This window comes from Aphanomyces astaci, assembly GCF_000520075.1.
Source record: "Aphanomyces astaci strain APO3 unplaced genomic scaffold supercont1.58, whole genome shotgun sequence".
Classification (NCBI taxonomy): Eukaryota; Oomycota; class Saprolegniomycetes; order Saprolegniales; family Verrucalvaceae; genus Aphanomyces; species Aphanomyces astaci.
Window position 1 is genome coordinate 327,033 of NW_009798321.1, and position 18,330 is coordinate 345,362.

The following is an 18,330-nucleotide window of genomic DNA, read 5'->3' on the forward strand; positions in this document are numbered from 1 at the left end:
AGCAATACAGTAAAAAGAAATCATCCAATCAGACTCTTACGTTCTATTCTTTCGAGCGATTTGATTCGCCGCTCCTGGCATGAAACTGTGAAACCGTGTCACAGTGTTGGATTTGTCGGATAGTATATAAGTACACTATGGCTTCTGTGAAGGCGAATGAGCGGGCTCCTCGTCGACAAGAAAGTCTACGTCAGTGGACTGGAGGACAAGTGTCGTTCGGACATGGATGGGTGCTGGAGCAACGTGTTCTTCTCATGGCTCACGCCGCTGCTGGAATCTCACCAACAAGCATCCGCTCGAGTTTGACGATCTGTACCAGTTGAACACAACCAACCGTGCCGTGCACGTTCGACCGTGTTCAAGAAGCACTGATCCGTCGAAGCACGCAAGCCACGGCCTCAGATGTGGAAGACGCTCGCACGGTCGCTTGGCGGTCCGTTTGTCGTCGCCGAGTTGCTCAAACTTCTCCACGACACGGTGCAGTTTGTAGGACCTACGGTGATCAAGTACATCGTCGCGTTCCTGTGCAGTCGTTTTCGCTGAGTACTTTTTCCTGCGCTTTGAAACAGGCATGCGCTTTCGATCGGCGGTCGTTACGGCTGTGTGCGACAAATCGCTCGTACTGTCGGCCTATTACCGAGCCAAGACGTTTACGGGCGAGATCACGATCCTCATGAGCATCGACGGCGAACGCCTCATAGGTGCACTAAATGCGCGCAGTGTTGCCCCTTTGAAATAACTTTAAAAGTATAACATTCTCCGGAGTACACGTTATGTACTATTGCGCATAATTTTCATGGCCACGCGAGCCTTTGAATGTACGAGGTCGTAAAATGACTACTACGTACTAACGTTATTTTAAATACTTTTCCAACCTTTTTTACTACTTCAAGTACGTAGTACTTACTACGTAGTACTGTACTGTTTGAGTACTACTATCAATAGTACTACGTAGTACGTACTAGAAGTGCAACTACGAAGTACAGTGTACCAATACTACGTACTGTATTGTGCTTTGCACCTTTTTTGGCAATACCAGGGTTAAATTTATTGTTTAAAATTTTCTTGGCTTAACAATAAATAACTACAGTGACTTGAATAACGGTTGTGTGCTTTGTTTAACACTAAAGTATCTTCATCTAATGCGATGATTGGTTGGTTGAAGGTGGTTTTAGATATAATTTATGAGATTATATGCACTATCTGGGTTTACGAAATATCGTGTTTCGTATCTCAAATGGTATCCGGCAGATATATTTCGAAAAACATATATATTTCCCCACCATAACCACAGTTTTTAAAAATTCGACTGGATAGTCCCATCCAATGGCCTATCAGTTTCCTACTTTTTTACCTCTTTTTCTGCGATATTTAAGCAACTCACTATACCAAAAGTAGAAAAAAAAGAGGTACATGAATTTTGATTGGCTCATGCTATTAATAGTATAGACTGGGCATAATTTGTTAGGGTACATTTCAAAAATAATATTCCATTTTCTCGCAAAATGGGATTAACGAAAATGTCATTTTCAAAATGGAGGTAAAAGGTCCATTTTGTAATGTGGCGTTTTGGACCTAGCCCTAAAATGGCGCTTTGGGCCTGAATATTGCAATATTTTCGGTTACCAGACGAACCCTAAAACTAAGCCAATCACTGAGCCCCAAATTGGAAAAGCACCAATCTTGTACGAGTACTTGTAGCCATACAACACCCAAGGTTAAAATAATACGTCAACAATTGGCACACCATTTTATAGAGGTATGATTTATTCATATATGATGAGCTGTTTCAGCTCAATTATGCGAAATTCATCGCATGTGGATAATAAAATTGTCTACAAATTAACGTAGAATGCCAATTGTTGCAATACAACTTTTTTTGTTTTTCGGAGAATGGCCATAATTCCTGATTGAGGCACCCTTTTTGGATCCTGAAAAGTCCTAAATTGTAGACAATTTTCAGGGCAATCCACAATTATATGAATATTGTGGCCTCCAGGCCAAATTTGAAGACATTTACAAGGTCGACGTCGTGTCATTTTTGGCCACGGCTACGAGTGGTCCGACTACGTGTACCAGAACAAGGTCAACTAAGAGACGTGGGGGGTCGGTGTACATCACGATGGTCGCGGTCACGTCGGCAGTGAAATCCACTGCATCCCCGCCTGGCATAGGTAAATGACCCGCTAGAGTTCGGTGCGTTGCGAATCATCGCCACGCGTGAAAGATGTACCATGGTAAGGGTTGTGGTACACGAACGCTAACAACACGGCCGTTATTTATGTTTGCAAGCTCCAGATACCATGTAAACACAATAATGGCCATAACAATATCGTGGGATATTCAAGGTGGGGAAGTTACTGTAGACCAAGACTGGATTGATTTGGCAGTACTCTAAGTTAGCAAGAAGTGTTGTCCGGTCTACCAATATAACGATTGCTGTCGAGTACTCGTAGCACATGGTGCGTTGTCTGCGCTTGGGAATTCCATAACGCGTCTATATTCTATACGAATAGACGCTGTACTGTATTCTAGACTCCAGAATAGTAGCTGGAATACAGTAGTGGTCCGAAATCGAACTTAACAGTAAATATCTTCATTTGTTGCGGTGCAGAGAAGCATGCATAGTACGGCCATTGAAGCCAAGTAGAATTACTAGCTTCTACTCTTTGACGGCTAGTACAGTACCGTTGAGAGCACTTGATTACTTACACAACCACGACAAACGACGCAGACACGCCTTCGTACGGGACCAACACACCAAACCACGACTTGGCAAACCCACGATGGCGAAATCTGTACACGCCTGGCCGTGCACTTCGAAGCACCCACTCGCATTCGCTTGTGCTTTCGGAGATGCCCACGCGAGCCCATCGGAACCGAACGTCCCAGTGCGCGTCCGTCAAGTACGTGGCAAACCCTTTCGTGACTGGGTCTAGTTTCTCGACGTCACAGAACGATGCCACGTGTTGAAAGTTGTTTTTCGGGTGTGCACCCACAAAAGAGGCTTTCACGCTGGTGTTTGAGATGTGATAGGTTGCCTGTCTTACATTCGAACGGATGGATCCAAACGGCCAGCCGATGGGATGGGTGTCCAGCACGACTCCCGTTTGCAACGTCACGAGCTTGGAACGGTCGAAAGAGCGCGGTCGCGGGCCTGAGGCCAACGGGATTGAGGGGTTGGCCACAGATTTCGCCACGCGAGCCAGCTCTTGCTGCACGGCGACCAGCTGGTTCGGCCCAAAAAGGGTGGACGCGCCTTCGTAGTGCTGCACCAAGTATTCTTCCTTGGTCGTCAAGTACTGCGCATACCCGTTGCTCACTGCGGCAATGGCCACTTGGGAGACGGACCCCCCCAGCGCCGACATAATCGACTGGCGAATACGACGCCCGGCCATGGTCGTCACTTCGAACGGCACACTGGCCAAGGCAATCTGTCCGATTTTAACCACTTGCACGGGTAATACCTCTGGAGACCATGGCACCGGCGACATGAGGCCCGTCGCCAACAGCGGTACTTTGTTCCTGTGCTGGCAGGTTTTCACCCACTTGGGTGTGGGCCTGATGGCAAACGACACCAACTGGAAGAACGGGTTGGCCTTCAAGTTGCCTTCCATGAACTGGTCCAGCCCACGTCCGTCCTCCGAGCCGGCGCCAAAGTTCTGACCTAGCACCGCAGGGCATGTTCGATGGGCATACGGTGCATCCACTGAAGGCTCGACGTCGGTCAACGTGACGTTGGAGAAGTCCACGTACGACAACTTGCCCACGACAGACCCAACCAACTTGACACTTGGGCTCGCCAGCAACTCCAACAGTTTGTTGGCTTGGCGCGTTCCAATGATTTCGGCGCTTTCAATAGGCGTCCGCCCTTCGCCACGAAACGTGCCGTTGCCGTTGTCGACGCGGTTGGGACTCACGTCTCCCGCATTCGACATCCCCAGCCCCACGACCACTTTGTTCTTGTAGTGGGACTCGGCTAGAAACATGGCGTAGCCCTTGTTGTCCCCGCTCACCAACGTGTTCTTTACAGTCAAACTTGTGGGATGGACGGGGTAGGTTGCCCACACCCCTCGCAACCGACCAGTTTTGGCGTCCTTGAACTTCAACACTTGCATGGTGTGGTCGCGGTCGTCGGTGTATTGAGCGCGCTCGGCGGCTGGGTTTGCATCATACGCAAGTGGTGATCGATTGCGGCCGCCATCCGGAAGGTGTCCTTGGTTGAAACGAATAGTGCCGGGGGCGAGACTACGGTGCGCCGCGTCAATGGCTGCCAAGATGCCATCCACTATAGCCCGGAACGATTCGTCAATGTAGCCCAAGATGGACACATCGTACAGAAAGTAGGCGGAGGATCCCCCCGGCGTGGCATGGGTGTGGGTGGCATGCAAGAGAACGTTCTGCTCCGTGTACATTGAGCCATATTTGGTTTGCAATCGCGTCAGCACCTCGGTGTGTACCAGCTGAAACACTGCAAAGGCGTCGCAGTTGACTAGAAGGATGCGGCTGTTGGTCGAGTCGTCCTGCACGACAAAGGCTCGGGCGAACTGCCTGTTCAAGAGGCCGCTGCCCTTTTCGTTCGAGTCTGCAAACCCTGCAAACACCACTTCGGCAGTCGGACCCGTGATATCGGCCTTGCCTATGCCAATTAGATACCTCGCCCGAGCAAAGGTAGCAGCAATAACGAGACAGACAAACGACAAGGTTCGGATCATGGTTGCTCGTGAAGTGCAAGATTTCGCAATGTGATGACGGCTAGTGCAAATTGCATTTTATTGAGCCAGGCTTGTACTTCAGTACATTTAGCCGTGGATACACTTCATTACATAGTCAAGGAAACAAAGAAGTGACGATATGTCGAGTAAACCAACATCAAGGTATTCATTTATCACATTGCCTGTAACGTTACAGAATTGTTGAAGCTTCGTCTTGTGCTACTGTAAGTATCAATACTTACAGTTATTTGAAATACACTAACTTGGAATACTCAGTGCGTCTATATAAATCTCAATTCGTAGTCAAGCCGGTGATGACATGGTTTCGATAGTTTGGTATCACAACATCAATTGCAAGCTGGGCAGATTAATAGCTTTAAACTGTACTCTGAATGTTGGCATACTGTAATGTACCTTCACCACATCCGTCATTGAAACAAGTCCCATCAGTCGCATTTCTATCTCCAAACTGTGGTGTTTGGATCGAGTTAGATCACCATACACAATACAGCCAATAGAAATGCTTAGCAGCATGACGTGCGTCGTGCAAATTCGATTTATATCATGTAAAATTCAAATATATTGATATTTGTATCGTGGGGTTCTTAATTGCAAGACCTCTATTTGGCGAGGGTGATGCTGTCCAGTGCTCGCTCTTGTCTTAGTGTCCGTAAATCCGAGTTTTTCGCGATTTAGTGCGCCTGGAACCCATAAAAGTTCCAAAAATTATGTCGTACTACGTAGTAATTTTCTTGAGCATCGGGTGTTTTGTCGCAGAAACAAAATGGACCGATTTGGTCCAACTTTTTTATGGAGACGTTGAAGTCTTGCACTTCACAATCAGAAATCGAATAATCTTTTCTCATATAGGCAATTCAGCTGGCATCCAGACAATTTTGTAGACATTTCTTTTCTCCGCTTTTCATGGGATGTGAGAGTTCGGGAAATCTTTGCAGACTTGCCAACACGGTTTATGGCATACTCCGAGTACTATTTATCAGGGGGGATCCAGACCAGCTGGGTTGGTTATTACAGTACTGTACTACGTAGTAATACCTACCATGGACAACTCAACAGTATTCGGATACCCGGTTCCGGTTATATAACCGGTTATCCGTATTTATCGACCAAATCACAATTTTGAAATGCGCACCAACGGACACCGATCGCAATGCGATACTGCTGCATCAGCTGCTTCGCAGCAACAAGCTTCCTCGTGGTGCTCATGCTGGGGTGGCTGCGATCTTCATCTTCGCAAGAAGCACAGTAACGTTACTGAGCATATGGAAGCGTGCTTCAGTAGACCTCACACACACGACGCTACCGTGTCATGACGTCAGGTCACCCAAGAAAGAATGCTTTGGCCGCAATCTGAAACACGAATCAGTTGCAATGCGCCTGCAAGCGGTGCCAAAAGAGCGCCGAACGACCTTTCGGTCTATTACTGCAGCCAAGGTAAGACTCATGTAACATGAGTATTAACGATCGTCAAGTACTCGAGCACAGTCAAACCGCCGCTCTTGACCAAAGCGAACAAGCCCGTTCGAGTGAAGTGGGCCATGGACTTTGTTCAATCGGTGCAGCCAATCAACTTTGTATTCGACGCAATGCTTGACTACGTCCACGTGGATGAGAAATGCTACTTGGCGACTCGACATTCTTCGTTGCGCCAAACGATGAGCCACCCCACCTCGCGTGTCCGTCCAAGCGATACATCATGAAGGTCCGTGGCGAGGCCCCGTTGGGACTATAATAAGGTCAAGTGGTTCGATGGAAAAATCGTCGCATGCACTTCATCCAATAAGTTTCGGCAGCGCGGGGAAGTCACAATCGTCCTGCCGATACGCTCGTTCGCCCCCACTAGGCAATGAATATGGTAAAATTGTAGTGCAATTCGGTCGTGATTGTCATGGGGCAGTCATAACCCGCTCGACGGAAGACTTGGTTCTTGCTCTCTGTGATCACAATGGACGCGAGGACGTCGTCGGAAAACGGCTCGAACGCATCCCGCTCATTTTAGAGATTTTACGCCACGGCGCCTCACGCCTTTTGAGCGACTTCTGAGAGCTTGGCAGCAATGAGTTCCGCGACGTGTGCCTACACAGCAAACATTAACCATCGTCAGCAAGTGAAGGGACGCTGCTGCGATGACGTACGATCATCTTGAAGAGGCAACTAGCAACGCTCGTCGTGGACACACCGCCATGAGTACTGTTGAAAGCGGTGCCATGGACGCTTTGTACACTGGCCAACTCTTGGAGTTGCAGCCTCCATGAGACCGGGGACTTCACTTGCTGCGCCTGGAGGAGTCGATATGCCTGCATTGGACAGCAGACGTGAGAGGTGACTAACTTGATTGGCTTCCGCAGTAATTTCCCGAACACAAGGATGCCAATGAACACGACTTCCATACTTAAGCGACTCGATCAGAGTGCTACAGACCATTATTCTTTGAAGACAGTCACTTCATATACTAGTACTAAAGTTAGTACGGATCCGATCGCAGACGTTGCTAGCAACAATCGGCATACCATAGTGCAGAAGTGCTACATCTGTCAATGTAAACGTCGATACAGACCATGTGTACTTGGATTTTGTAAGAATTAGAAATTTGAGGATATACAACCACGCTTTTAATTCAACAATTATATTATATTAACCATAGTATCCAAGGTTGGTATTAATATTCAATGCTGTCCCGTAAGTCTTAAGTACTAACGTTAACGTAGATGGCCAGTTTATGGTGCACTTGAAAGAGACTTCGTCGTAGAATGCAGCTTACTCGTCTCCCAGGACCGGGATTTCAATTCTGAAAAGTGCTGCATGAAGCCGAAAGGTTGGGCATTCTTCTCATTATTTAATCGGCTTGAATAGGCTTCAGCTTAGCGTTCATTTACTTTGATTCCACTCAAGTCAAGGCAAAATAGGAAGGACAGTTTATGGTGCACGGTGTAAGCTTAAAATATGTGTGCTGGTTTTGCATATTTATTAGTGATTTCATTTTTCTAGTGATTCAATTGTCTACTCCAAAACTAAAGCAATTCCATTGGCCAATTTGAGTGCCCCCTTAAACTGTCCCGTGCACCATAAATCTACGTTAGTACTCGGTAGTACTACGTAGTACTCCCTCCGTTCCAAAATAAGTGCGCGAATAAGAAAAGTGATGTACGCCTCCTCGAATAAAACTACACAAACTCTAAGATCAAATACTTCAGAATGCATTTATACAGGTGTAACGATACACTTGTCCAATCATATCATGCGAAACCATTGTCTCAGGACCAATCAAATCACGTTTTCAAGCAATTCTGACATTCAACTCGGGAGGGGGGTTTACCTCAGGAACCCTCCTAACGAGCACAGGGACCATCCGCAATACCAACATGCATACATGTAGGAGCGCTTACTCGTCATCTTCCACACTAATTGGGTCGATGCCTATTTCAGCCATGGCAGAGATCATGTCGTGCCGATGGCCTCGCGCTCTTCGTTGGTAAGGTTGCGCCTTTCGGCTGTCATTTTGCGAATGATGGTAGTTGCAATTGTATGTTTTATATGAAAATTTGTATGCAACTTTTGCACGCGGGCAATGGCCTCAGTACTTGAGATATCCCGCTCATTGTCACAGCAACAGAGAGCTCTGAGTGTCCTCTCTCCAATGAGCCAATCAAAGTTGAGTATTTCGAATTCCAATGGGCGACACCACGTTTCCAATTTACCTTGTGAATTTAATGATGTGTCATGTCCCCCCTCCCAAACTCGCGCACGTATTTTGGAACGGAGGGAGTATGAATTAACATCCTTGGGCCATTTTATGTACAGTACCTCTAAGGCGAACAAGTATATTTTGACGTACATCTAAGTCGTATTTAAGAGATTATATATTGAGCTAAATAAGGACAGAACAGAATCGCCCCTCCTCATGTCGCTCAATAAAATTTCTTGAACATTTTTTCTCTTGATTTACGTGTAAGGGTTCGTCTGGTAACCGCCGAAATTTGTCATTTCGAATGCTTTTTATTTTGGTAAGGATTTTCCCATTTTTCGACCATTTGCCATTTCGAAAAAGTTTGTTGGCACTTCTGGCAATACTTGATACTTTGAAAACATTTTACCATTTCGTCTGAAATATGTCAAAACAAAAACATAGGTCGAGAGGTCCATTTTGAAAGCGCAACTCCATTTCACAACAGTATTTTGCGTGCGCGAATGAAGATTTCCACAATCTTGGTTGGATGCGCAGCGTGGTGGACAGTCAACCACCTCAACGCTGCTGTGACCTCAACCCAGGCTTCCTTCTTGTAGCCCGACTCTGATCGCTTTCCTTTGACAACCCGGCTTGCAATGACGTCACGAGAAACTCGTCGCGCTCATTGCTCCATGATGCTCTTGCGTCAACATGAATCTGCGTGCGTTACTTTGTATCCCCAAGTGAATGAATATGCATTTATAGAGGCAATTTTACACTGTGCTTGAGTATGAACATGAAATATGTCTATTACTTCCTCTGTTCCATAAAAGTGGAGACCTTTTGGTCAAAAGTACCATTCTATAAATTCAACAGAATTGTCTGAAAATTGGCTCAAATGTAGCCAATGAAAGGACGAGTAAGCAGCTATTTTTAGATTTATTTTATTGCTTCAAACCGCTTCACAACAGTTCGTCAAGGTCAAAAGTTGATGACAGCAAATCTACAAACACCCGTGGATGAGGCATTTCTTCTCCAATCGAGTCGAATGCGAGCGCAAACGATTCGTCTCGTTGCCTAGATGTCGCTAGCACTCATCAGCGTTGCATTTGCATTGCTGGAGAAGGAGTTACATAAAAAAAGACCACGAGGTGGTGGCCTGTGTCCTGGCCATTTGTATTCCGAGTGTGAACATTTTCCCATTTTCGCGCGCAGAACGCACCCTGCTACCCGTTCTAAGTGCGCGTGATGTACACGGCGCACTCCACAACAACTAACTACTGGAACAAGTTATGATGCTCGTCTGATCGAGCAGGTGGAGTGCCTGATCGGCCGGAACATTGTGGTCGGACATGCACAAACCGAGTATTGATGATGCAAACGTTACCGCCGTCGAGGAAGCGCTAGTTGACGGCCATTGATTCCAGCAGGCGCTTCCTCCTGGGCCGTATCGTTTGCATTATCAGTACTCGTTGGGTGAATGCCCGGACCTCGATTGCTGATGGTGAGCATGGTGCGGCCCTGGAGGAAGTGCTGGCTGCCGGCCAGGAACTCCAGCAGGTGCTTCATCCAAGACCGCACCAAGCGCACCATCGGCACTCATGGTGCATGTCCTTCCTTGAAAGGTGTCGACTGCTTCAATGTCGACTTCACTCGACTCGTGCTGGCACTTGGCACTGCAGCAGGTCATGACCGATCTCGTCGTAAACACTTGTTTTTGAATAAAAATACACATTTCTGTGAAATCGGGTATACAAATAGTAAGATAAAAATTTGCCCAAACACAATGGTCTCCACCTTTACGGAACAGAGGAGTAAAGGGTTCTGTTATGCCCTGTCAATACGATTTTTTTGCCCCACTGCAACTCGGCAAAAAACTGTAAAATACCTGGTTTTTAACGTTTTCACAAATCCACCAACATCTTCGCACTCAAAATGTCAGATTGTCTAAAACAATTGCCAGACTGTAGTAAACAGGTTTCAGACAAATGAGTCCATTCGTAAGTCTTAGGCGTACGGTACGTCTAAGACGCATTTTGGTCCCAGGGGAGTTAAATTGAATATTATTTGAGTCATGAATGTCGTTCCTGATCAAAAGTTTGGTTTTGAGCATTTACGCCTCACTTTAGAATTCACCAATAGGGAACAAGATATCAGCAAGTATGTCGTGGACGAAATAACGTTGCAACTCGTCAAAAGCTTTTATACATTCGATATATCTGACTTCTGTGACGACAACTGCATTATTTAGGATATTTATCACGTTTTGACTCGGTGACCTATTGATCACAAAAAGGCGGGTTCACGAATGCGATTAAGTAGTGGCCCACTGACAGTATCTATCTATCTACTCATGGTCAAAATAGTAGTTTCATAAGATCCCAGGAGGCTTCTGGAAATGCGAAATCCTGTTTCGCCGGGGCATAACTCTCAAAACGCAATATAATTTTGAATGAAAAGTTAGACAAGTCTTAATTTATAATGAATATAAAATATTTTCGAAACGTAAACTGAAAATTCAATACTTTGACCTAAAAACAACCTACCTAAACTTTGTCCAAATCCTTTTAATTTTTTTGTCCATAGACCTCTCATGACACATCAAATTTTCAGTCAACGAATATGTAATCAGATTCATGAACTTCGAGTTGGTTCACGTGAAATCACACCTCGAACATTGAAGTTTCGTCGATTTCATCTACCTTCAACCTAATATAACCCAACCTAAACATCCTTGAATTTCATATCGCTTTGGCTCGCATAACAGAGCGCAACGTTGAGATTACGGTCCTAGGTTGTGGAATGAAAATGCGTTATAATAGAGTCAAAATTTACCACGAAAGTGCATCGTGTCAGTTTGCAAAATGTAAATACCTGTTTACAATTGTTAACTGCCAAAAGTATTCTATTTGCGTTTCGAATTTCAACCTGTCGAACTTAATACGTTTACACCGGATTTCGCGAAGTAACTAACTTCTTCACGTTTGTTTGCGTGAATCACTCTATTTTTGGATCTCAAGTTCGAAAAGTTGTCCTTCTCCGAATTTACTGTTACCGTTAACAGTAAATTCGGCGAAGGACTACTACACTGTATTCACGTTGTCAGCAGTTTCCGAACTCCGAATTTACTGTTATCGTAAAGAGTAAATTCAGAGGACTATTTCACTGTACCACTAGTATTGACAGGAGCTTTCCGACTTGAGATAAAAATTAGAGAATTATCAACCAAAAGGAACAGGTGGACTAACAGTAAATCCTCGTAGCGTTGCCACCGTAAAAAGTATAACATTCTCCGGAGTACACGTTATGTATTGCGCATACTTTCATGGCCACGCGAGCCTTTGAATGTACGAGGTCGTAAAATGTCTAGTACGTACTAACGTTAGTTTAAATATTTTTCCAACCTTTTTTACTACGTAGTACTGTACTGTATGAGTACTACTATCAATAGTACTAGTACGTATTACTGTAGTAGTGTACCAATAAATACTACGTATTGTGCGTTGCACCTTTTTTGGCAATTCCAGGGTTAAATTTATTGTTTAAAAATTTCTCAGGCTCAAAAAACGTCTAAAGTAACTTGAATAACGGTTGTGTGCATTGTTTAACAGTAAAGTACCTTCATCGAATGCTGATGATTGGTTGGTTGAAGGTGGTTTTGCAGGCACTTTCGTAAAACAAGTTGTTTACTGTTTTCATTCTGGCAAACAACTTGTTTTACGTCAACACGTCAAGGTGCTTGTCGCAATGGGACTGAAGCAGCTATGGCCACATACATGACCTCGCATCCCTGAACATTAATTACTCCGAGAGTAATTTAGAACGTTAGGGATATAGTTAGCTAGTCGTCACTCTGTCCAATGATTCAAAGCTATGCCTACCTACAACACTTGATCTGTACTAACGTTAGTACTGTACGTGGAAAGCAAGGGCGCACTACAACTACACGACCTAATACGTAATGCATCGTGATGAACGGGTGGTTGCACTGCGTAAATTGGCCTGGTACTGTAACTCGATTAGTCAGCGGCTGAAATAAGGTAAGGGTTGTTTTATTCTGCTGAAATGCAGAACTTGGGTTCGAGATTCTATTAATAACGTTAACGTTAGGTATTTAGATTGCGTGCGAGATTTTATTCACAACATTAGGAGATTGCGTGTGTTGTGACGTTAATATGCGTGATTTACTGTTAAGCGGTTTCACCATACCTATGAAACCCCTGGGGGCATAGATATCCTTTGAGATTTGTCATTTTCGATTTGGACGAATGGTATTATGAAGGACTCTAGATCGGGTGATCTGACGTTGCGCCGTAGGAGAACCCGAACTTGTGGTGTGCTGCTTACAACGGCAAAATTGAAGATGTTCGAAAGTACCTAGCTCTAGGTGCTGATGTCAACAAGAAGGACGCGGTAAGACCATGTTGCACAGACATCCCAACGTCATATCATCGCAAACAGGGTGTGCTGTGTGTGGCGGCTTCTGCAGGATTTTTGGAAGTTGTAAAGGAGCTGATTCAATGCGGCGCCGACGTGGACTTGGCTGACAATGTAAAGTTGAAATACTACATTCTATTGTCTTATTCATTATTAATGTAGAATGCCTACTCTCCGCTCTATGCTGCGACATTGACAGGGCATTTGCACGTTGTCCAAGAGCTCGTTGACAATGGCGCCAATATCGACGCACCATCAACTCAGGTATGCGATGCATTTTTGTGTGCATTTTCATTCAGAAGTTCCTGACTAGGTTCGATGTACCCCGCTACATCAAGCCGTGGAAAAGAATCATCTCGACATCATCCAAGCCTTGATCGACAATGGAGCTGATGTCAACGCCAAGGATGCTGTATGATATACTACCTCACTACATGAATTCAACTGACTCAGTCGTAGATATATCAAACCCCACTCATCATTGCGTCCAGCGACGGCAACTTGGTCGCCGTCCAGATGTTACTGCTTGCAGGCGCAGATACCACGATCGGGGATGGGGTTTGTAATGGACGTTCTATTTCCACAGATTTCAATGCTGTCTATTCGAATAGGGTAACAGAACAGCCCGATCCATCGCTGTAGACAAAAAGCACGGCGATGTTGTCAAAGCGTTGGACGAGAGTGCCAAGAACCCCCATATTCAGCTCAAGCCTGTGACGGACGACGTGAAACTCGAACGCGCTGCCGCCAAACTCCGCTACAGTACGTCTATCTTATGTAAAATTTAAGTCGTTAACTTAACTCGATGCTGTAGGAAGTGTATGCGGCTTCTAAAACCGCCACGGTGCCATTGACAACATTTTACGAAGACATTGCAGCAAATGCTAGTGGAGAGGCTAAACGCAAACCCAAACCCAAACAATCGGAAGTAAAAGCTCAGGTAAGAAACTCTTAGCGCGTTTGCTACAAACAACCAACTTTGGAGTTCACGCAACAGAATATGTTGTTTTAGAGTGCCTACGTTGAAAGCGAAGCCCATGCAGCCCAGGCAAATATTGTTTTTGCAAGGGCGATTGAAATAGAAGAAAATTCGGCCAAAATTGTACGTTCACCTCCCAGCCATCCATTTTGCCTCGTCTTACATAGCTTTCGTAGCAATCGAGGGTCAAGGACTTTAGTGCCAATGCTGAGGTTAGGGACTTTTGTACCATGTGTTTCTGGTTCATGCTTGAAATAGAGCACTATGGCATCGCTTCAATCTAGTTTGACAGGGAACGAAGTGGCAGCTAACAAGGTCCAACCTATGGAATTCAGCTATTTGTCACTTAAATTCGATGTAGACTGAAGTGGCGTCACTGCCCCTACACCCACCCGCCACCACTGTCCTCCCACCCTCTCCTCCGCCTGCCACGTCATCGTCTCCGTTTGGCGCCGACATGTTTTTGAAACTGGCGGCCCATCCGTCCACGGCCCACCTCGTGACGCTGCCGGACCTGGTCCTGGTCTTGCTGGACCTGCAGCACAACCCCAGCCAACTCTTCATGCACGTAGGAGACATCCGCGTCACGCAAGCGCTCCAGGTCCTCGGTACGCCTTTGCCCGAAGAAACGGTTTCGAACGCGTTCGGAACGACCATGATCCAGACTCTGGCGACCAACGCTGCCACATGCGGCCTCGTGTGCGACGCCAAGGGCCTCCAGAACCTCATTGCTATTCAGCAGAATCCGCTGACAGTCAACCAATACATGACCGACCCACGCATCGCCCAGGCACTGACTGTGCTTTTCCAGACGTCTTCTACCCCTCTACAGAACAGCTCAGCACCAACTGAACCAGCTGTGGCCTCCTCCAACGTAGTAGTAGAACCATCCAACGACAACCTGCCCGCCATCACAACCCTCAGCCAACTCACGGCCCAGTTGCGTTCGGGTACTCATGGCAACGGTATATTTCCTCTTACTATATGACCAACTAGATCCGTTAAAGCAGTGGCCACTCACTGGCAAGTACTTGGTGTGCGGCCAAGTGTTGGGGGAGAGCAACCACTGCGTGTTCAAAGCCATCAATAAGAAGCGGCCGAGCGACGATCTGGTGGTGAAACTGACGCAGCAGGTGAACGAGGTCGAGTTCTTCAACTGGCTCAACCGCCAGCCAGGACAAGGAGGACGTGGTCAAGCTCAGTCAGCGGGTGGTCGTGTGCGAGGAGTGGGGGGCCGTGGACGTGCTGGGGTTCCAGTGCCAGGCGTTAATCATGGAGAAGGGCCAGTACAGCGTCGGCGACCAGCTGCGGCACCTCCAGGGGCACCAGTACCCCCGGTACCGCTGCCTTGAAGACATCCTCGACGCCGTCGTGACGCTGCACCAGCTTCAGTACGTCCACTGCGACCTCAAGCCCGAAAACGTTGTCTTTTTCGGCGATTCGGACGGGTACAAACTGGTGGACTTCGACAACGCCAGGCCAGCCCGGACTCCTTTGACGAAGAACTGCACCGAGCAGTACTGCCCGCCCGAGATGGCCCACTTCATGCTCGGGCACACGACAGACCCGCCCGTCGCGACGACAAAATACGACGTCTGGTGCACCGCGGTATTGGTGCTCAAGCTGTTTTCCAAGCCGGGGGCTAGTTTGATCGAGTTCAACGACGGGGTGCCGCTGCTGGACACCATTGCGTCCCCCATGTTCTCGTTCGCAGAGAGCGTTAGCCTGACGCAGCTGAGCTCGGACAGACAGAAGTCTCTGCTCAAGTGTCTGCACATCGACCCGAAACAGAGGGGGTCGCTGCAGGACCTCGTGGATTTGCTTCCGGACACGTCCACGAAGAAGGGCGGCATGACCCGAATGTGCAACAAACTGGAAGAGTTGACGGTCAAAGTCGAGAACAACTTGAGCATCAGCACGGAGACGCTCCATGTGTCGAAAGCCACCTATGCCAAGGTGGTCGACATGAAGAGGGACCTCATGAAGGGCATGTTCGAAGCCACCGAAGTGACCGTTCCCACGTCGTTTATCATTCTGCCCTTCAATATCCAAACCCAACCAAAGCTAACCAGTCAACCAAAAGACTTGGCCGAACAAGCCACGGGCTTCTTCCACAGACTCCAAACCGTGGGCTCCACCATCCTCAAGGCCATCCAAGACAACAATCCGCTGAGTGCCACCAAAGCCGCACTAGACGCGTTCTCCAAGGGCCAGCCCATGTACTTTTACCTGCTGGACGACGTCACGGGGTTGCCGGTCGAAGACGAGACGGGGGTCTATCCGATTCAGATCACCACCACGACAGACCAGTACACCAAGTTCATGGCCACCAACATGCCGTTGTTCCAGCGCGGCTTGAAACTGCTCCAAATGGCCAACTCGGCCGCGGGTTTCTTCAAGGCGCTGGGGATTCCGAGCTTGGGAGAGGCTACCATGGCGAATATCGAGGGGCTGCTGGAAGTGCCCGGGAGCTCCGTCTCGGACTTCAACGTCGTGCAAAGAGCCCTGGACGACAAGACCGAGGTCAAGGCGCCGAGGGGGCCTGCGCTTCGGGAACTGGAGAGGTTCTTCCACGACAAAGACGAAGCGAAGTCCTTTGCAGGGCTCTCTAGAGTGCCGACAGACTCGGGGTTGGCCACGTGGACCCGGTTGTAGAAGGCTATCCCTTCTGGTTCATTTTGCATAATACTTCTTACCAGTAAGGTATATTACTAGTAATCGACAAACAACTTGTATTTGGGTATATGGAGTAGGAGCAGAATTTGACGCCTCAGTACCTCGTATGTGCACTGGGCGGGTGTTTTAGGCCTAAGTTCTGAAGGAATAGACCTCAACAATTGTGGCTGCGAAGGGTGTGGTCGAAACTGATCGGTTATAATTCGATTTCTCATAGATGTGAGTGCCAAACATGTCCGTACCACCGTACTTAGTCGCCTAAATTCCTGGGTTCAATACCTTGCTTGGTGAGCCCTATCGTGGACTAACGGGGATTTCCTAACGTTATCATTTTTTCGTTGTGAAAAGCGAAATTACCATACCGGTAGATTTTATTTGGGCGACACTCATTTCTTGTTTTCTGATCTTCCAGTATATGAGCATGGATTGGCTGCATTACATCAAGGTCGCCGCTATGGACTTCGTACACAAGCTGAAACTCAGTACCATGGACGATCTCCTCAAACTGCTTGAAATAGTGGTGACATCTCCTAGTCACGAACCTGCCTTCGCCTTTCACCCTGAGAGGCGAAGGCAGTAAGAATCTCACTGCGTTTTGAGTCAAAACGTCTACCGTGGACAACGGACGTGAGACTCTCACTGCCAGCGCGTACATGAGTTAAAACTTTTGACTCATCTACGCGCTGCATCAAGAGCCGTCCGTGGATGCTTGGCGACTGCTGCTCCAACAGTTTCTCTGCGTGCTGTGCGTTCTCGACACTATCGACAACAGCACCCACAGCGTCGACTCCATTTTGTTTCTTATGCATTTAATTAGTCGTCGTCGTGTCGCGGGGTTTTACGACAAGTTAATCGGTAGGCACGGCGCAGGCAAACAAGGAGACTCAAACCCAGGTGTGGAGTTCGAGGCAAAATGTAAAGTCGAGTTAGTTAAAGGTGTGGTCGTAGCTGTAGTCCTAATGCTCTAAGTTCTACTGCATTGGCGGTTGACGGTTGAGGGATCTCCGTCTCGGTAGATCTTCAACACCCGGATTTTGGGAGGTATATAAGGTCTGAGAGGTCTAGTCAGAACGGGAAAGGCAACACGCGGCCTTCAGGGAGGTCAGAGGGTCGATCAGGGCCTCGTCTGGTTACTCAGTCTCGACAGGGTCATGGACCCCGCAGTCGCACCGTGACATTCTCCCCCACTTAGGCCCGAAGCTCCGTCTCGGGCTTCAGTCAGTTCACGGGGCATACAGTCGGTGTAACTGGTCGATAGGATGGGCCAATCCTGGGGCGCCTTGAGTGGCTCTTGGTCCCAGGTCGCTTATGATTGGGCAAACCAAGTAGCCCTGGGAACACCGTTGGCCGGGATCTTCCTCAACCAGGGACAAGACAGCGGAAGGATCTGGCCCCAGGTCGTCTTCATTGCACTTTCGCATTCGCCATGTCCACGCCACCAGCTCCTGTTCCGCCGGCCGGGTCCTTCGCTCCAGCGCCAGACGCATCCAGCGCCAGACGCATCCCACTCATTTCTGGTGCGGCCAGGATCGTCGTCGGCCGCGGCAACCGGGCCGTCCACCGCACCGGCTTCATGCCCTCCTGGTCTTTCTGGTGCCAGTGCGCCGGCCGTTGAGTTGTTGTGCGCGTCGTTGACTCGGTCGGCCTCGGAGTGCGCCTTGTTGTCGGCCAGCCTGGACAGTGCTCGGGCGGCCGTCCAATCCACCCTGGTCACGGCAAGATCCCTTCTGGGTGACGGCGGTCCAGGTTTCACTCTCCGTGCCATCCAAGACTTTGTCTCGGCCAAAGAGGCCGCCGAGAAGCTCCTGGCCCGAGTGCAGGCCGATCTGATGGAG

General features: G+C 47.8%; 5 protein-coding genes across 5 annotated transcripts; 3 read left to right on the plus strand and 2 right to left on the minus strand.

Moving 5' to 3' along the window:
• Positions 1-156: 156 nt before the first annotated feature.
• H257_14517 (hypothetical protein) lies at positions 157-739 on the plus strand (the record flags this gene model as incomplete). Its single annotated transcript, XM_009842356.1, has 3 exons — positions 157-300; positions 403-486; positions 545-739. The coding sequence occupies 3 exons, from the start codon at positions 157-159 to the stop codon at positions 737-739; spliced, it is 423 nt and encodes a 140-aa protein (XP_009840658.1).
• Positions 740-2,568: 1,829 nt separating this feature from the next.
• On the minus strand, positions 2,569-4,756 carry H257_14518 (hypothetical protein). The gene has a single exon (XM_009842357.1). The coding sequence runs from the start codon at positions 4,713-4,715 to the stop codon at positions 2,709-2,711; it is 2,007 nt and encodes a 668-aa protein (XP_009840659.1). The 5' UTR covers positions 4,716-4,756; the 3' UTR covers positions 2,569-2,708.
• A 1,999-nt stretch (positions 4,757-6,755) lies between these two features.
• H257_14519 (hypothetical protein) lies at positions 6,756-7,039 on the minus strand (the record flags this gene model as incomplete). The annotated part of the gene is made up of 2 exons (XM_009842358.1): positions 6,756-6,812; positions 6,872-7,039. 2 exons carry the CDS (start codon positions 7,037-7,039, stop codon positions 6,756-6,758), a joined length of 225 nt encoding a protein of 74 aa, XP_009840660.1.
• A 5,632-nt stretch (positions 7,040-12,671) lies between these two features.
• H257_14520 (hypothetical protein) lies at positions 12,672-13,942 on the plus strand (the record flags this gene model as incomplete). Its single annotated transcript, XM_009842359.1, has 9 exons — positions 12,672-12,674; positions 12,721-12,816; positions 12,865-12,954; positions 13,003-13,104; positions 13,154-13,252; positions 13,300-13,398; positions 13,452-13,602; positions 13,655-13,780; positions 13,853-13,942. The coding sequence occupies 8 exons, from the start codon at positions 12,672-12,674 to the stop codon at positions 13,672-13,674; spliced, it is 660 nt and encodes a 219-aa protein (XP_009840661.1). The 3' UTR covers positions 13,675-13,780; positions 13,853-13,942.
• Positions 13,943-14,083: 141 nt separating this feature from the next.
• H257_14521 (serine/threonine protein kinase) lies at positions 14,084-16,474 on the plus strand (the record flags this gene model as incomplete). Its single annotated transcript, XM_009842360.1, has 4 exons — positions 14,084-14,134; positions 14,181-14,769; positions 14,816-14,952; positions 14,996-16,474. 4 exons carry the CDS (start codon positions 14,084-14,086, stop codon positions 16,472-16,474), a joined length of 2,256 nt encoding a protein of 751 aa, XP_009840662.1.
• Between the last annotated feature and the right edge of the window lie 1,856 nt (positions 16,475-18,330).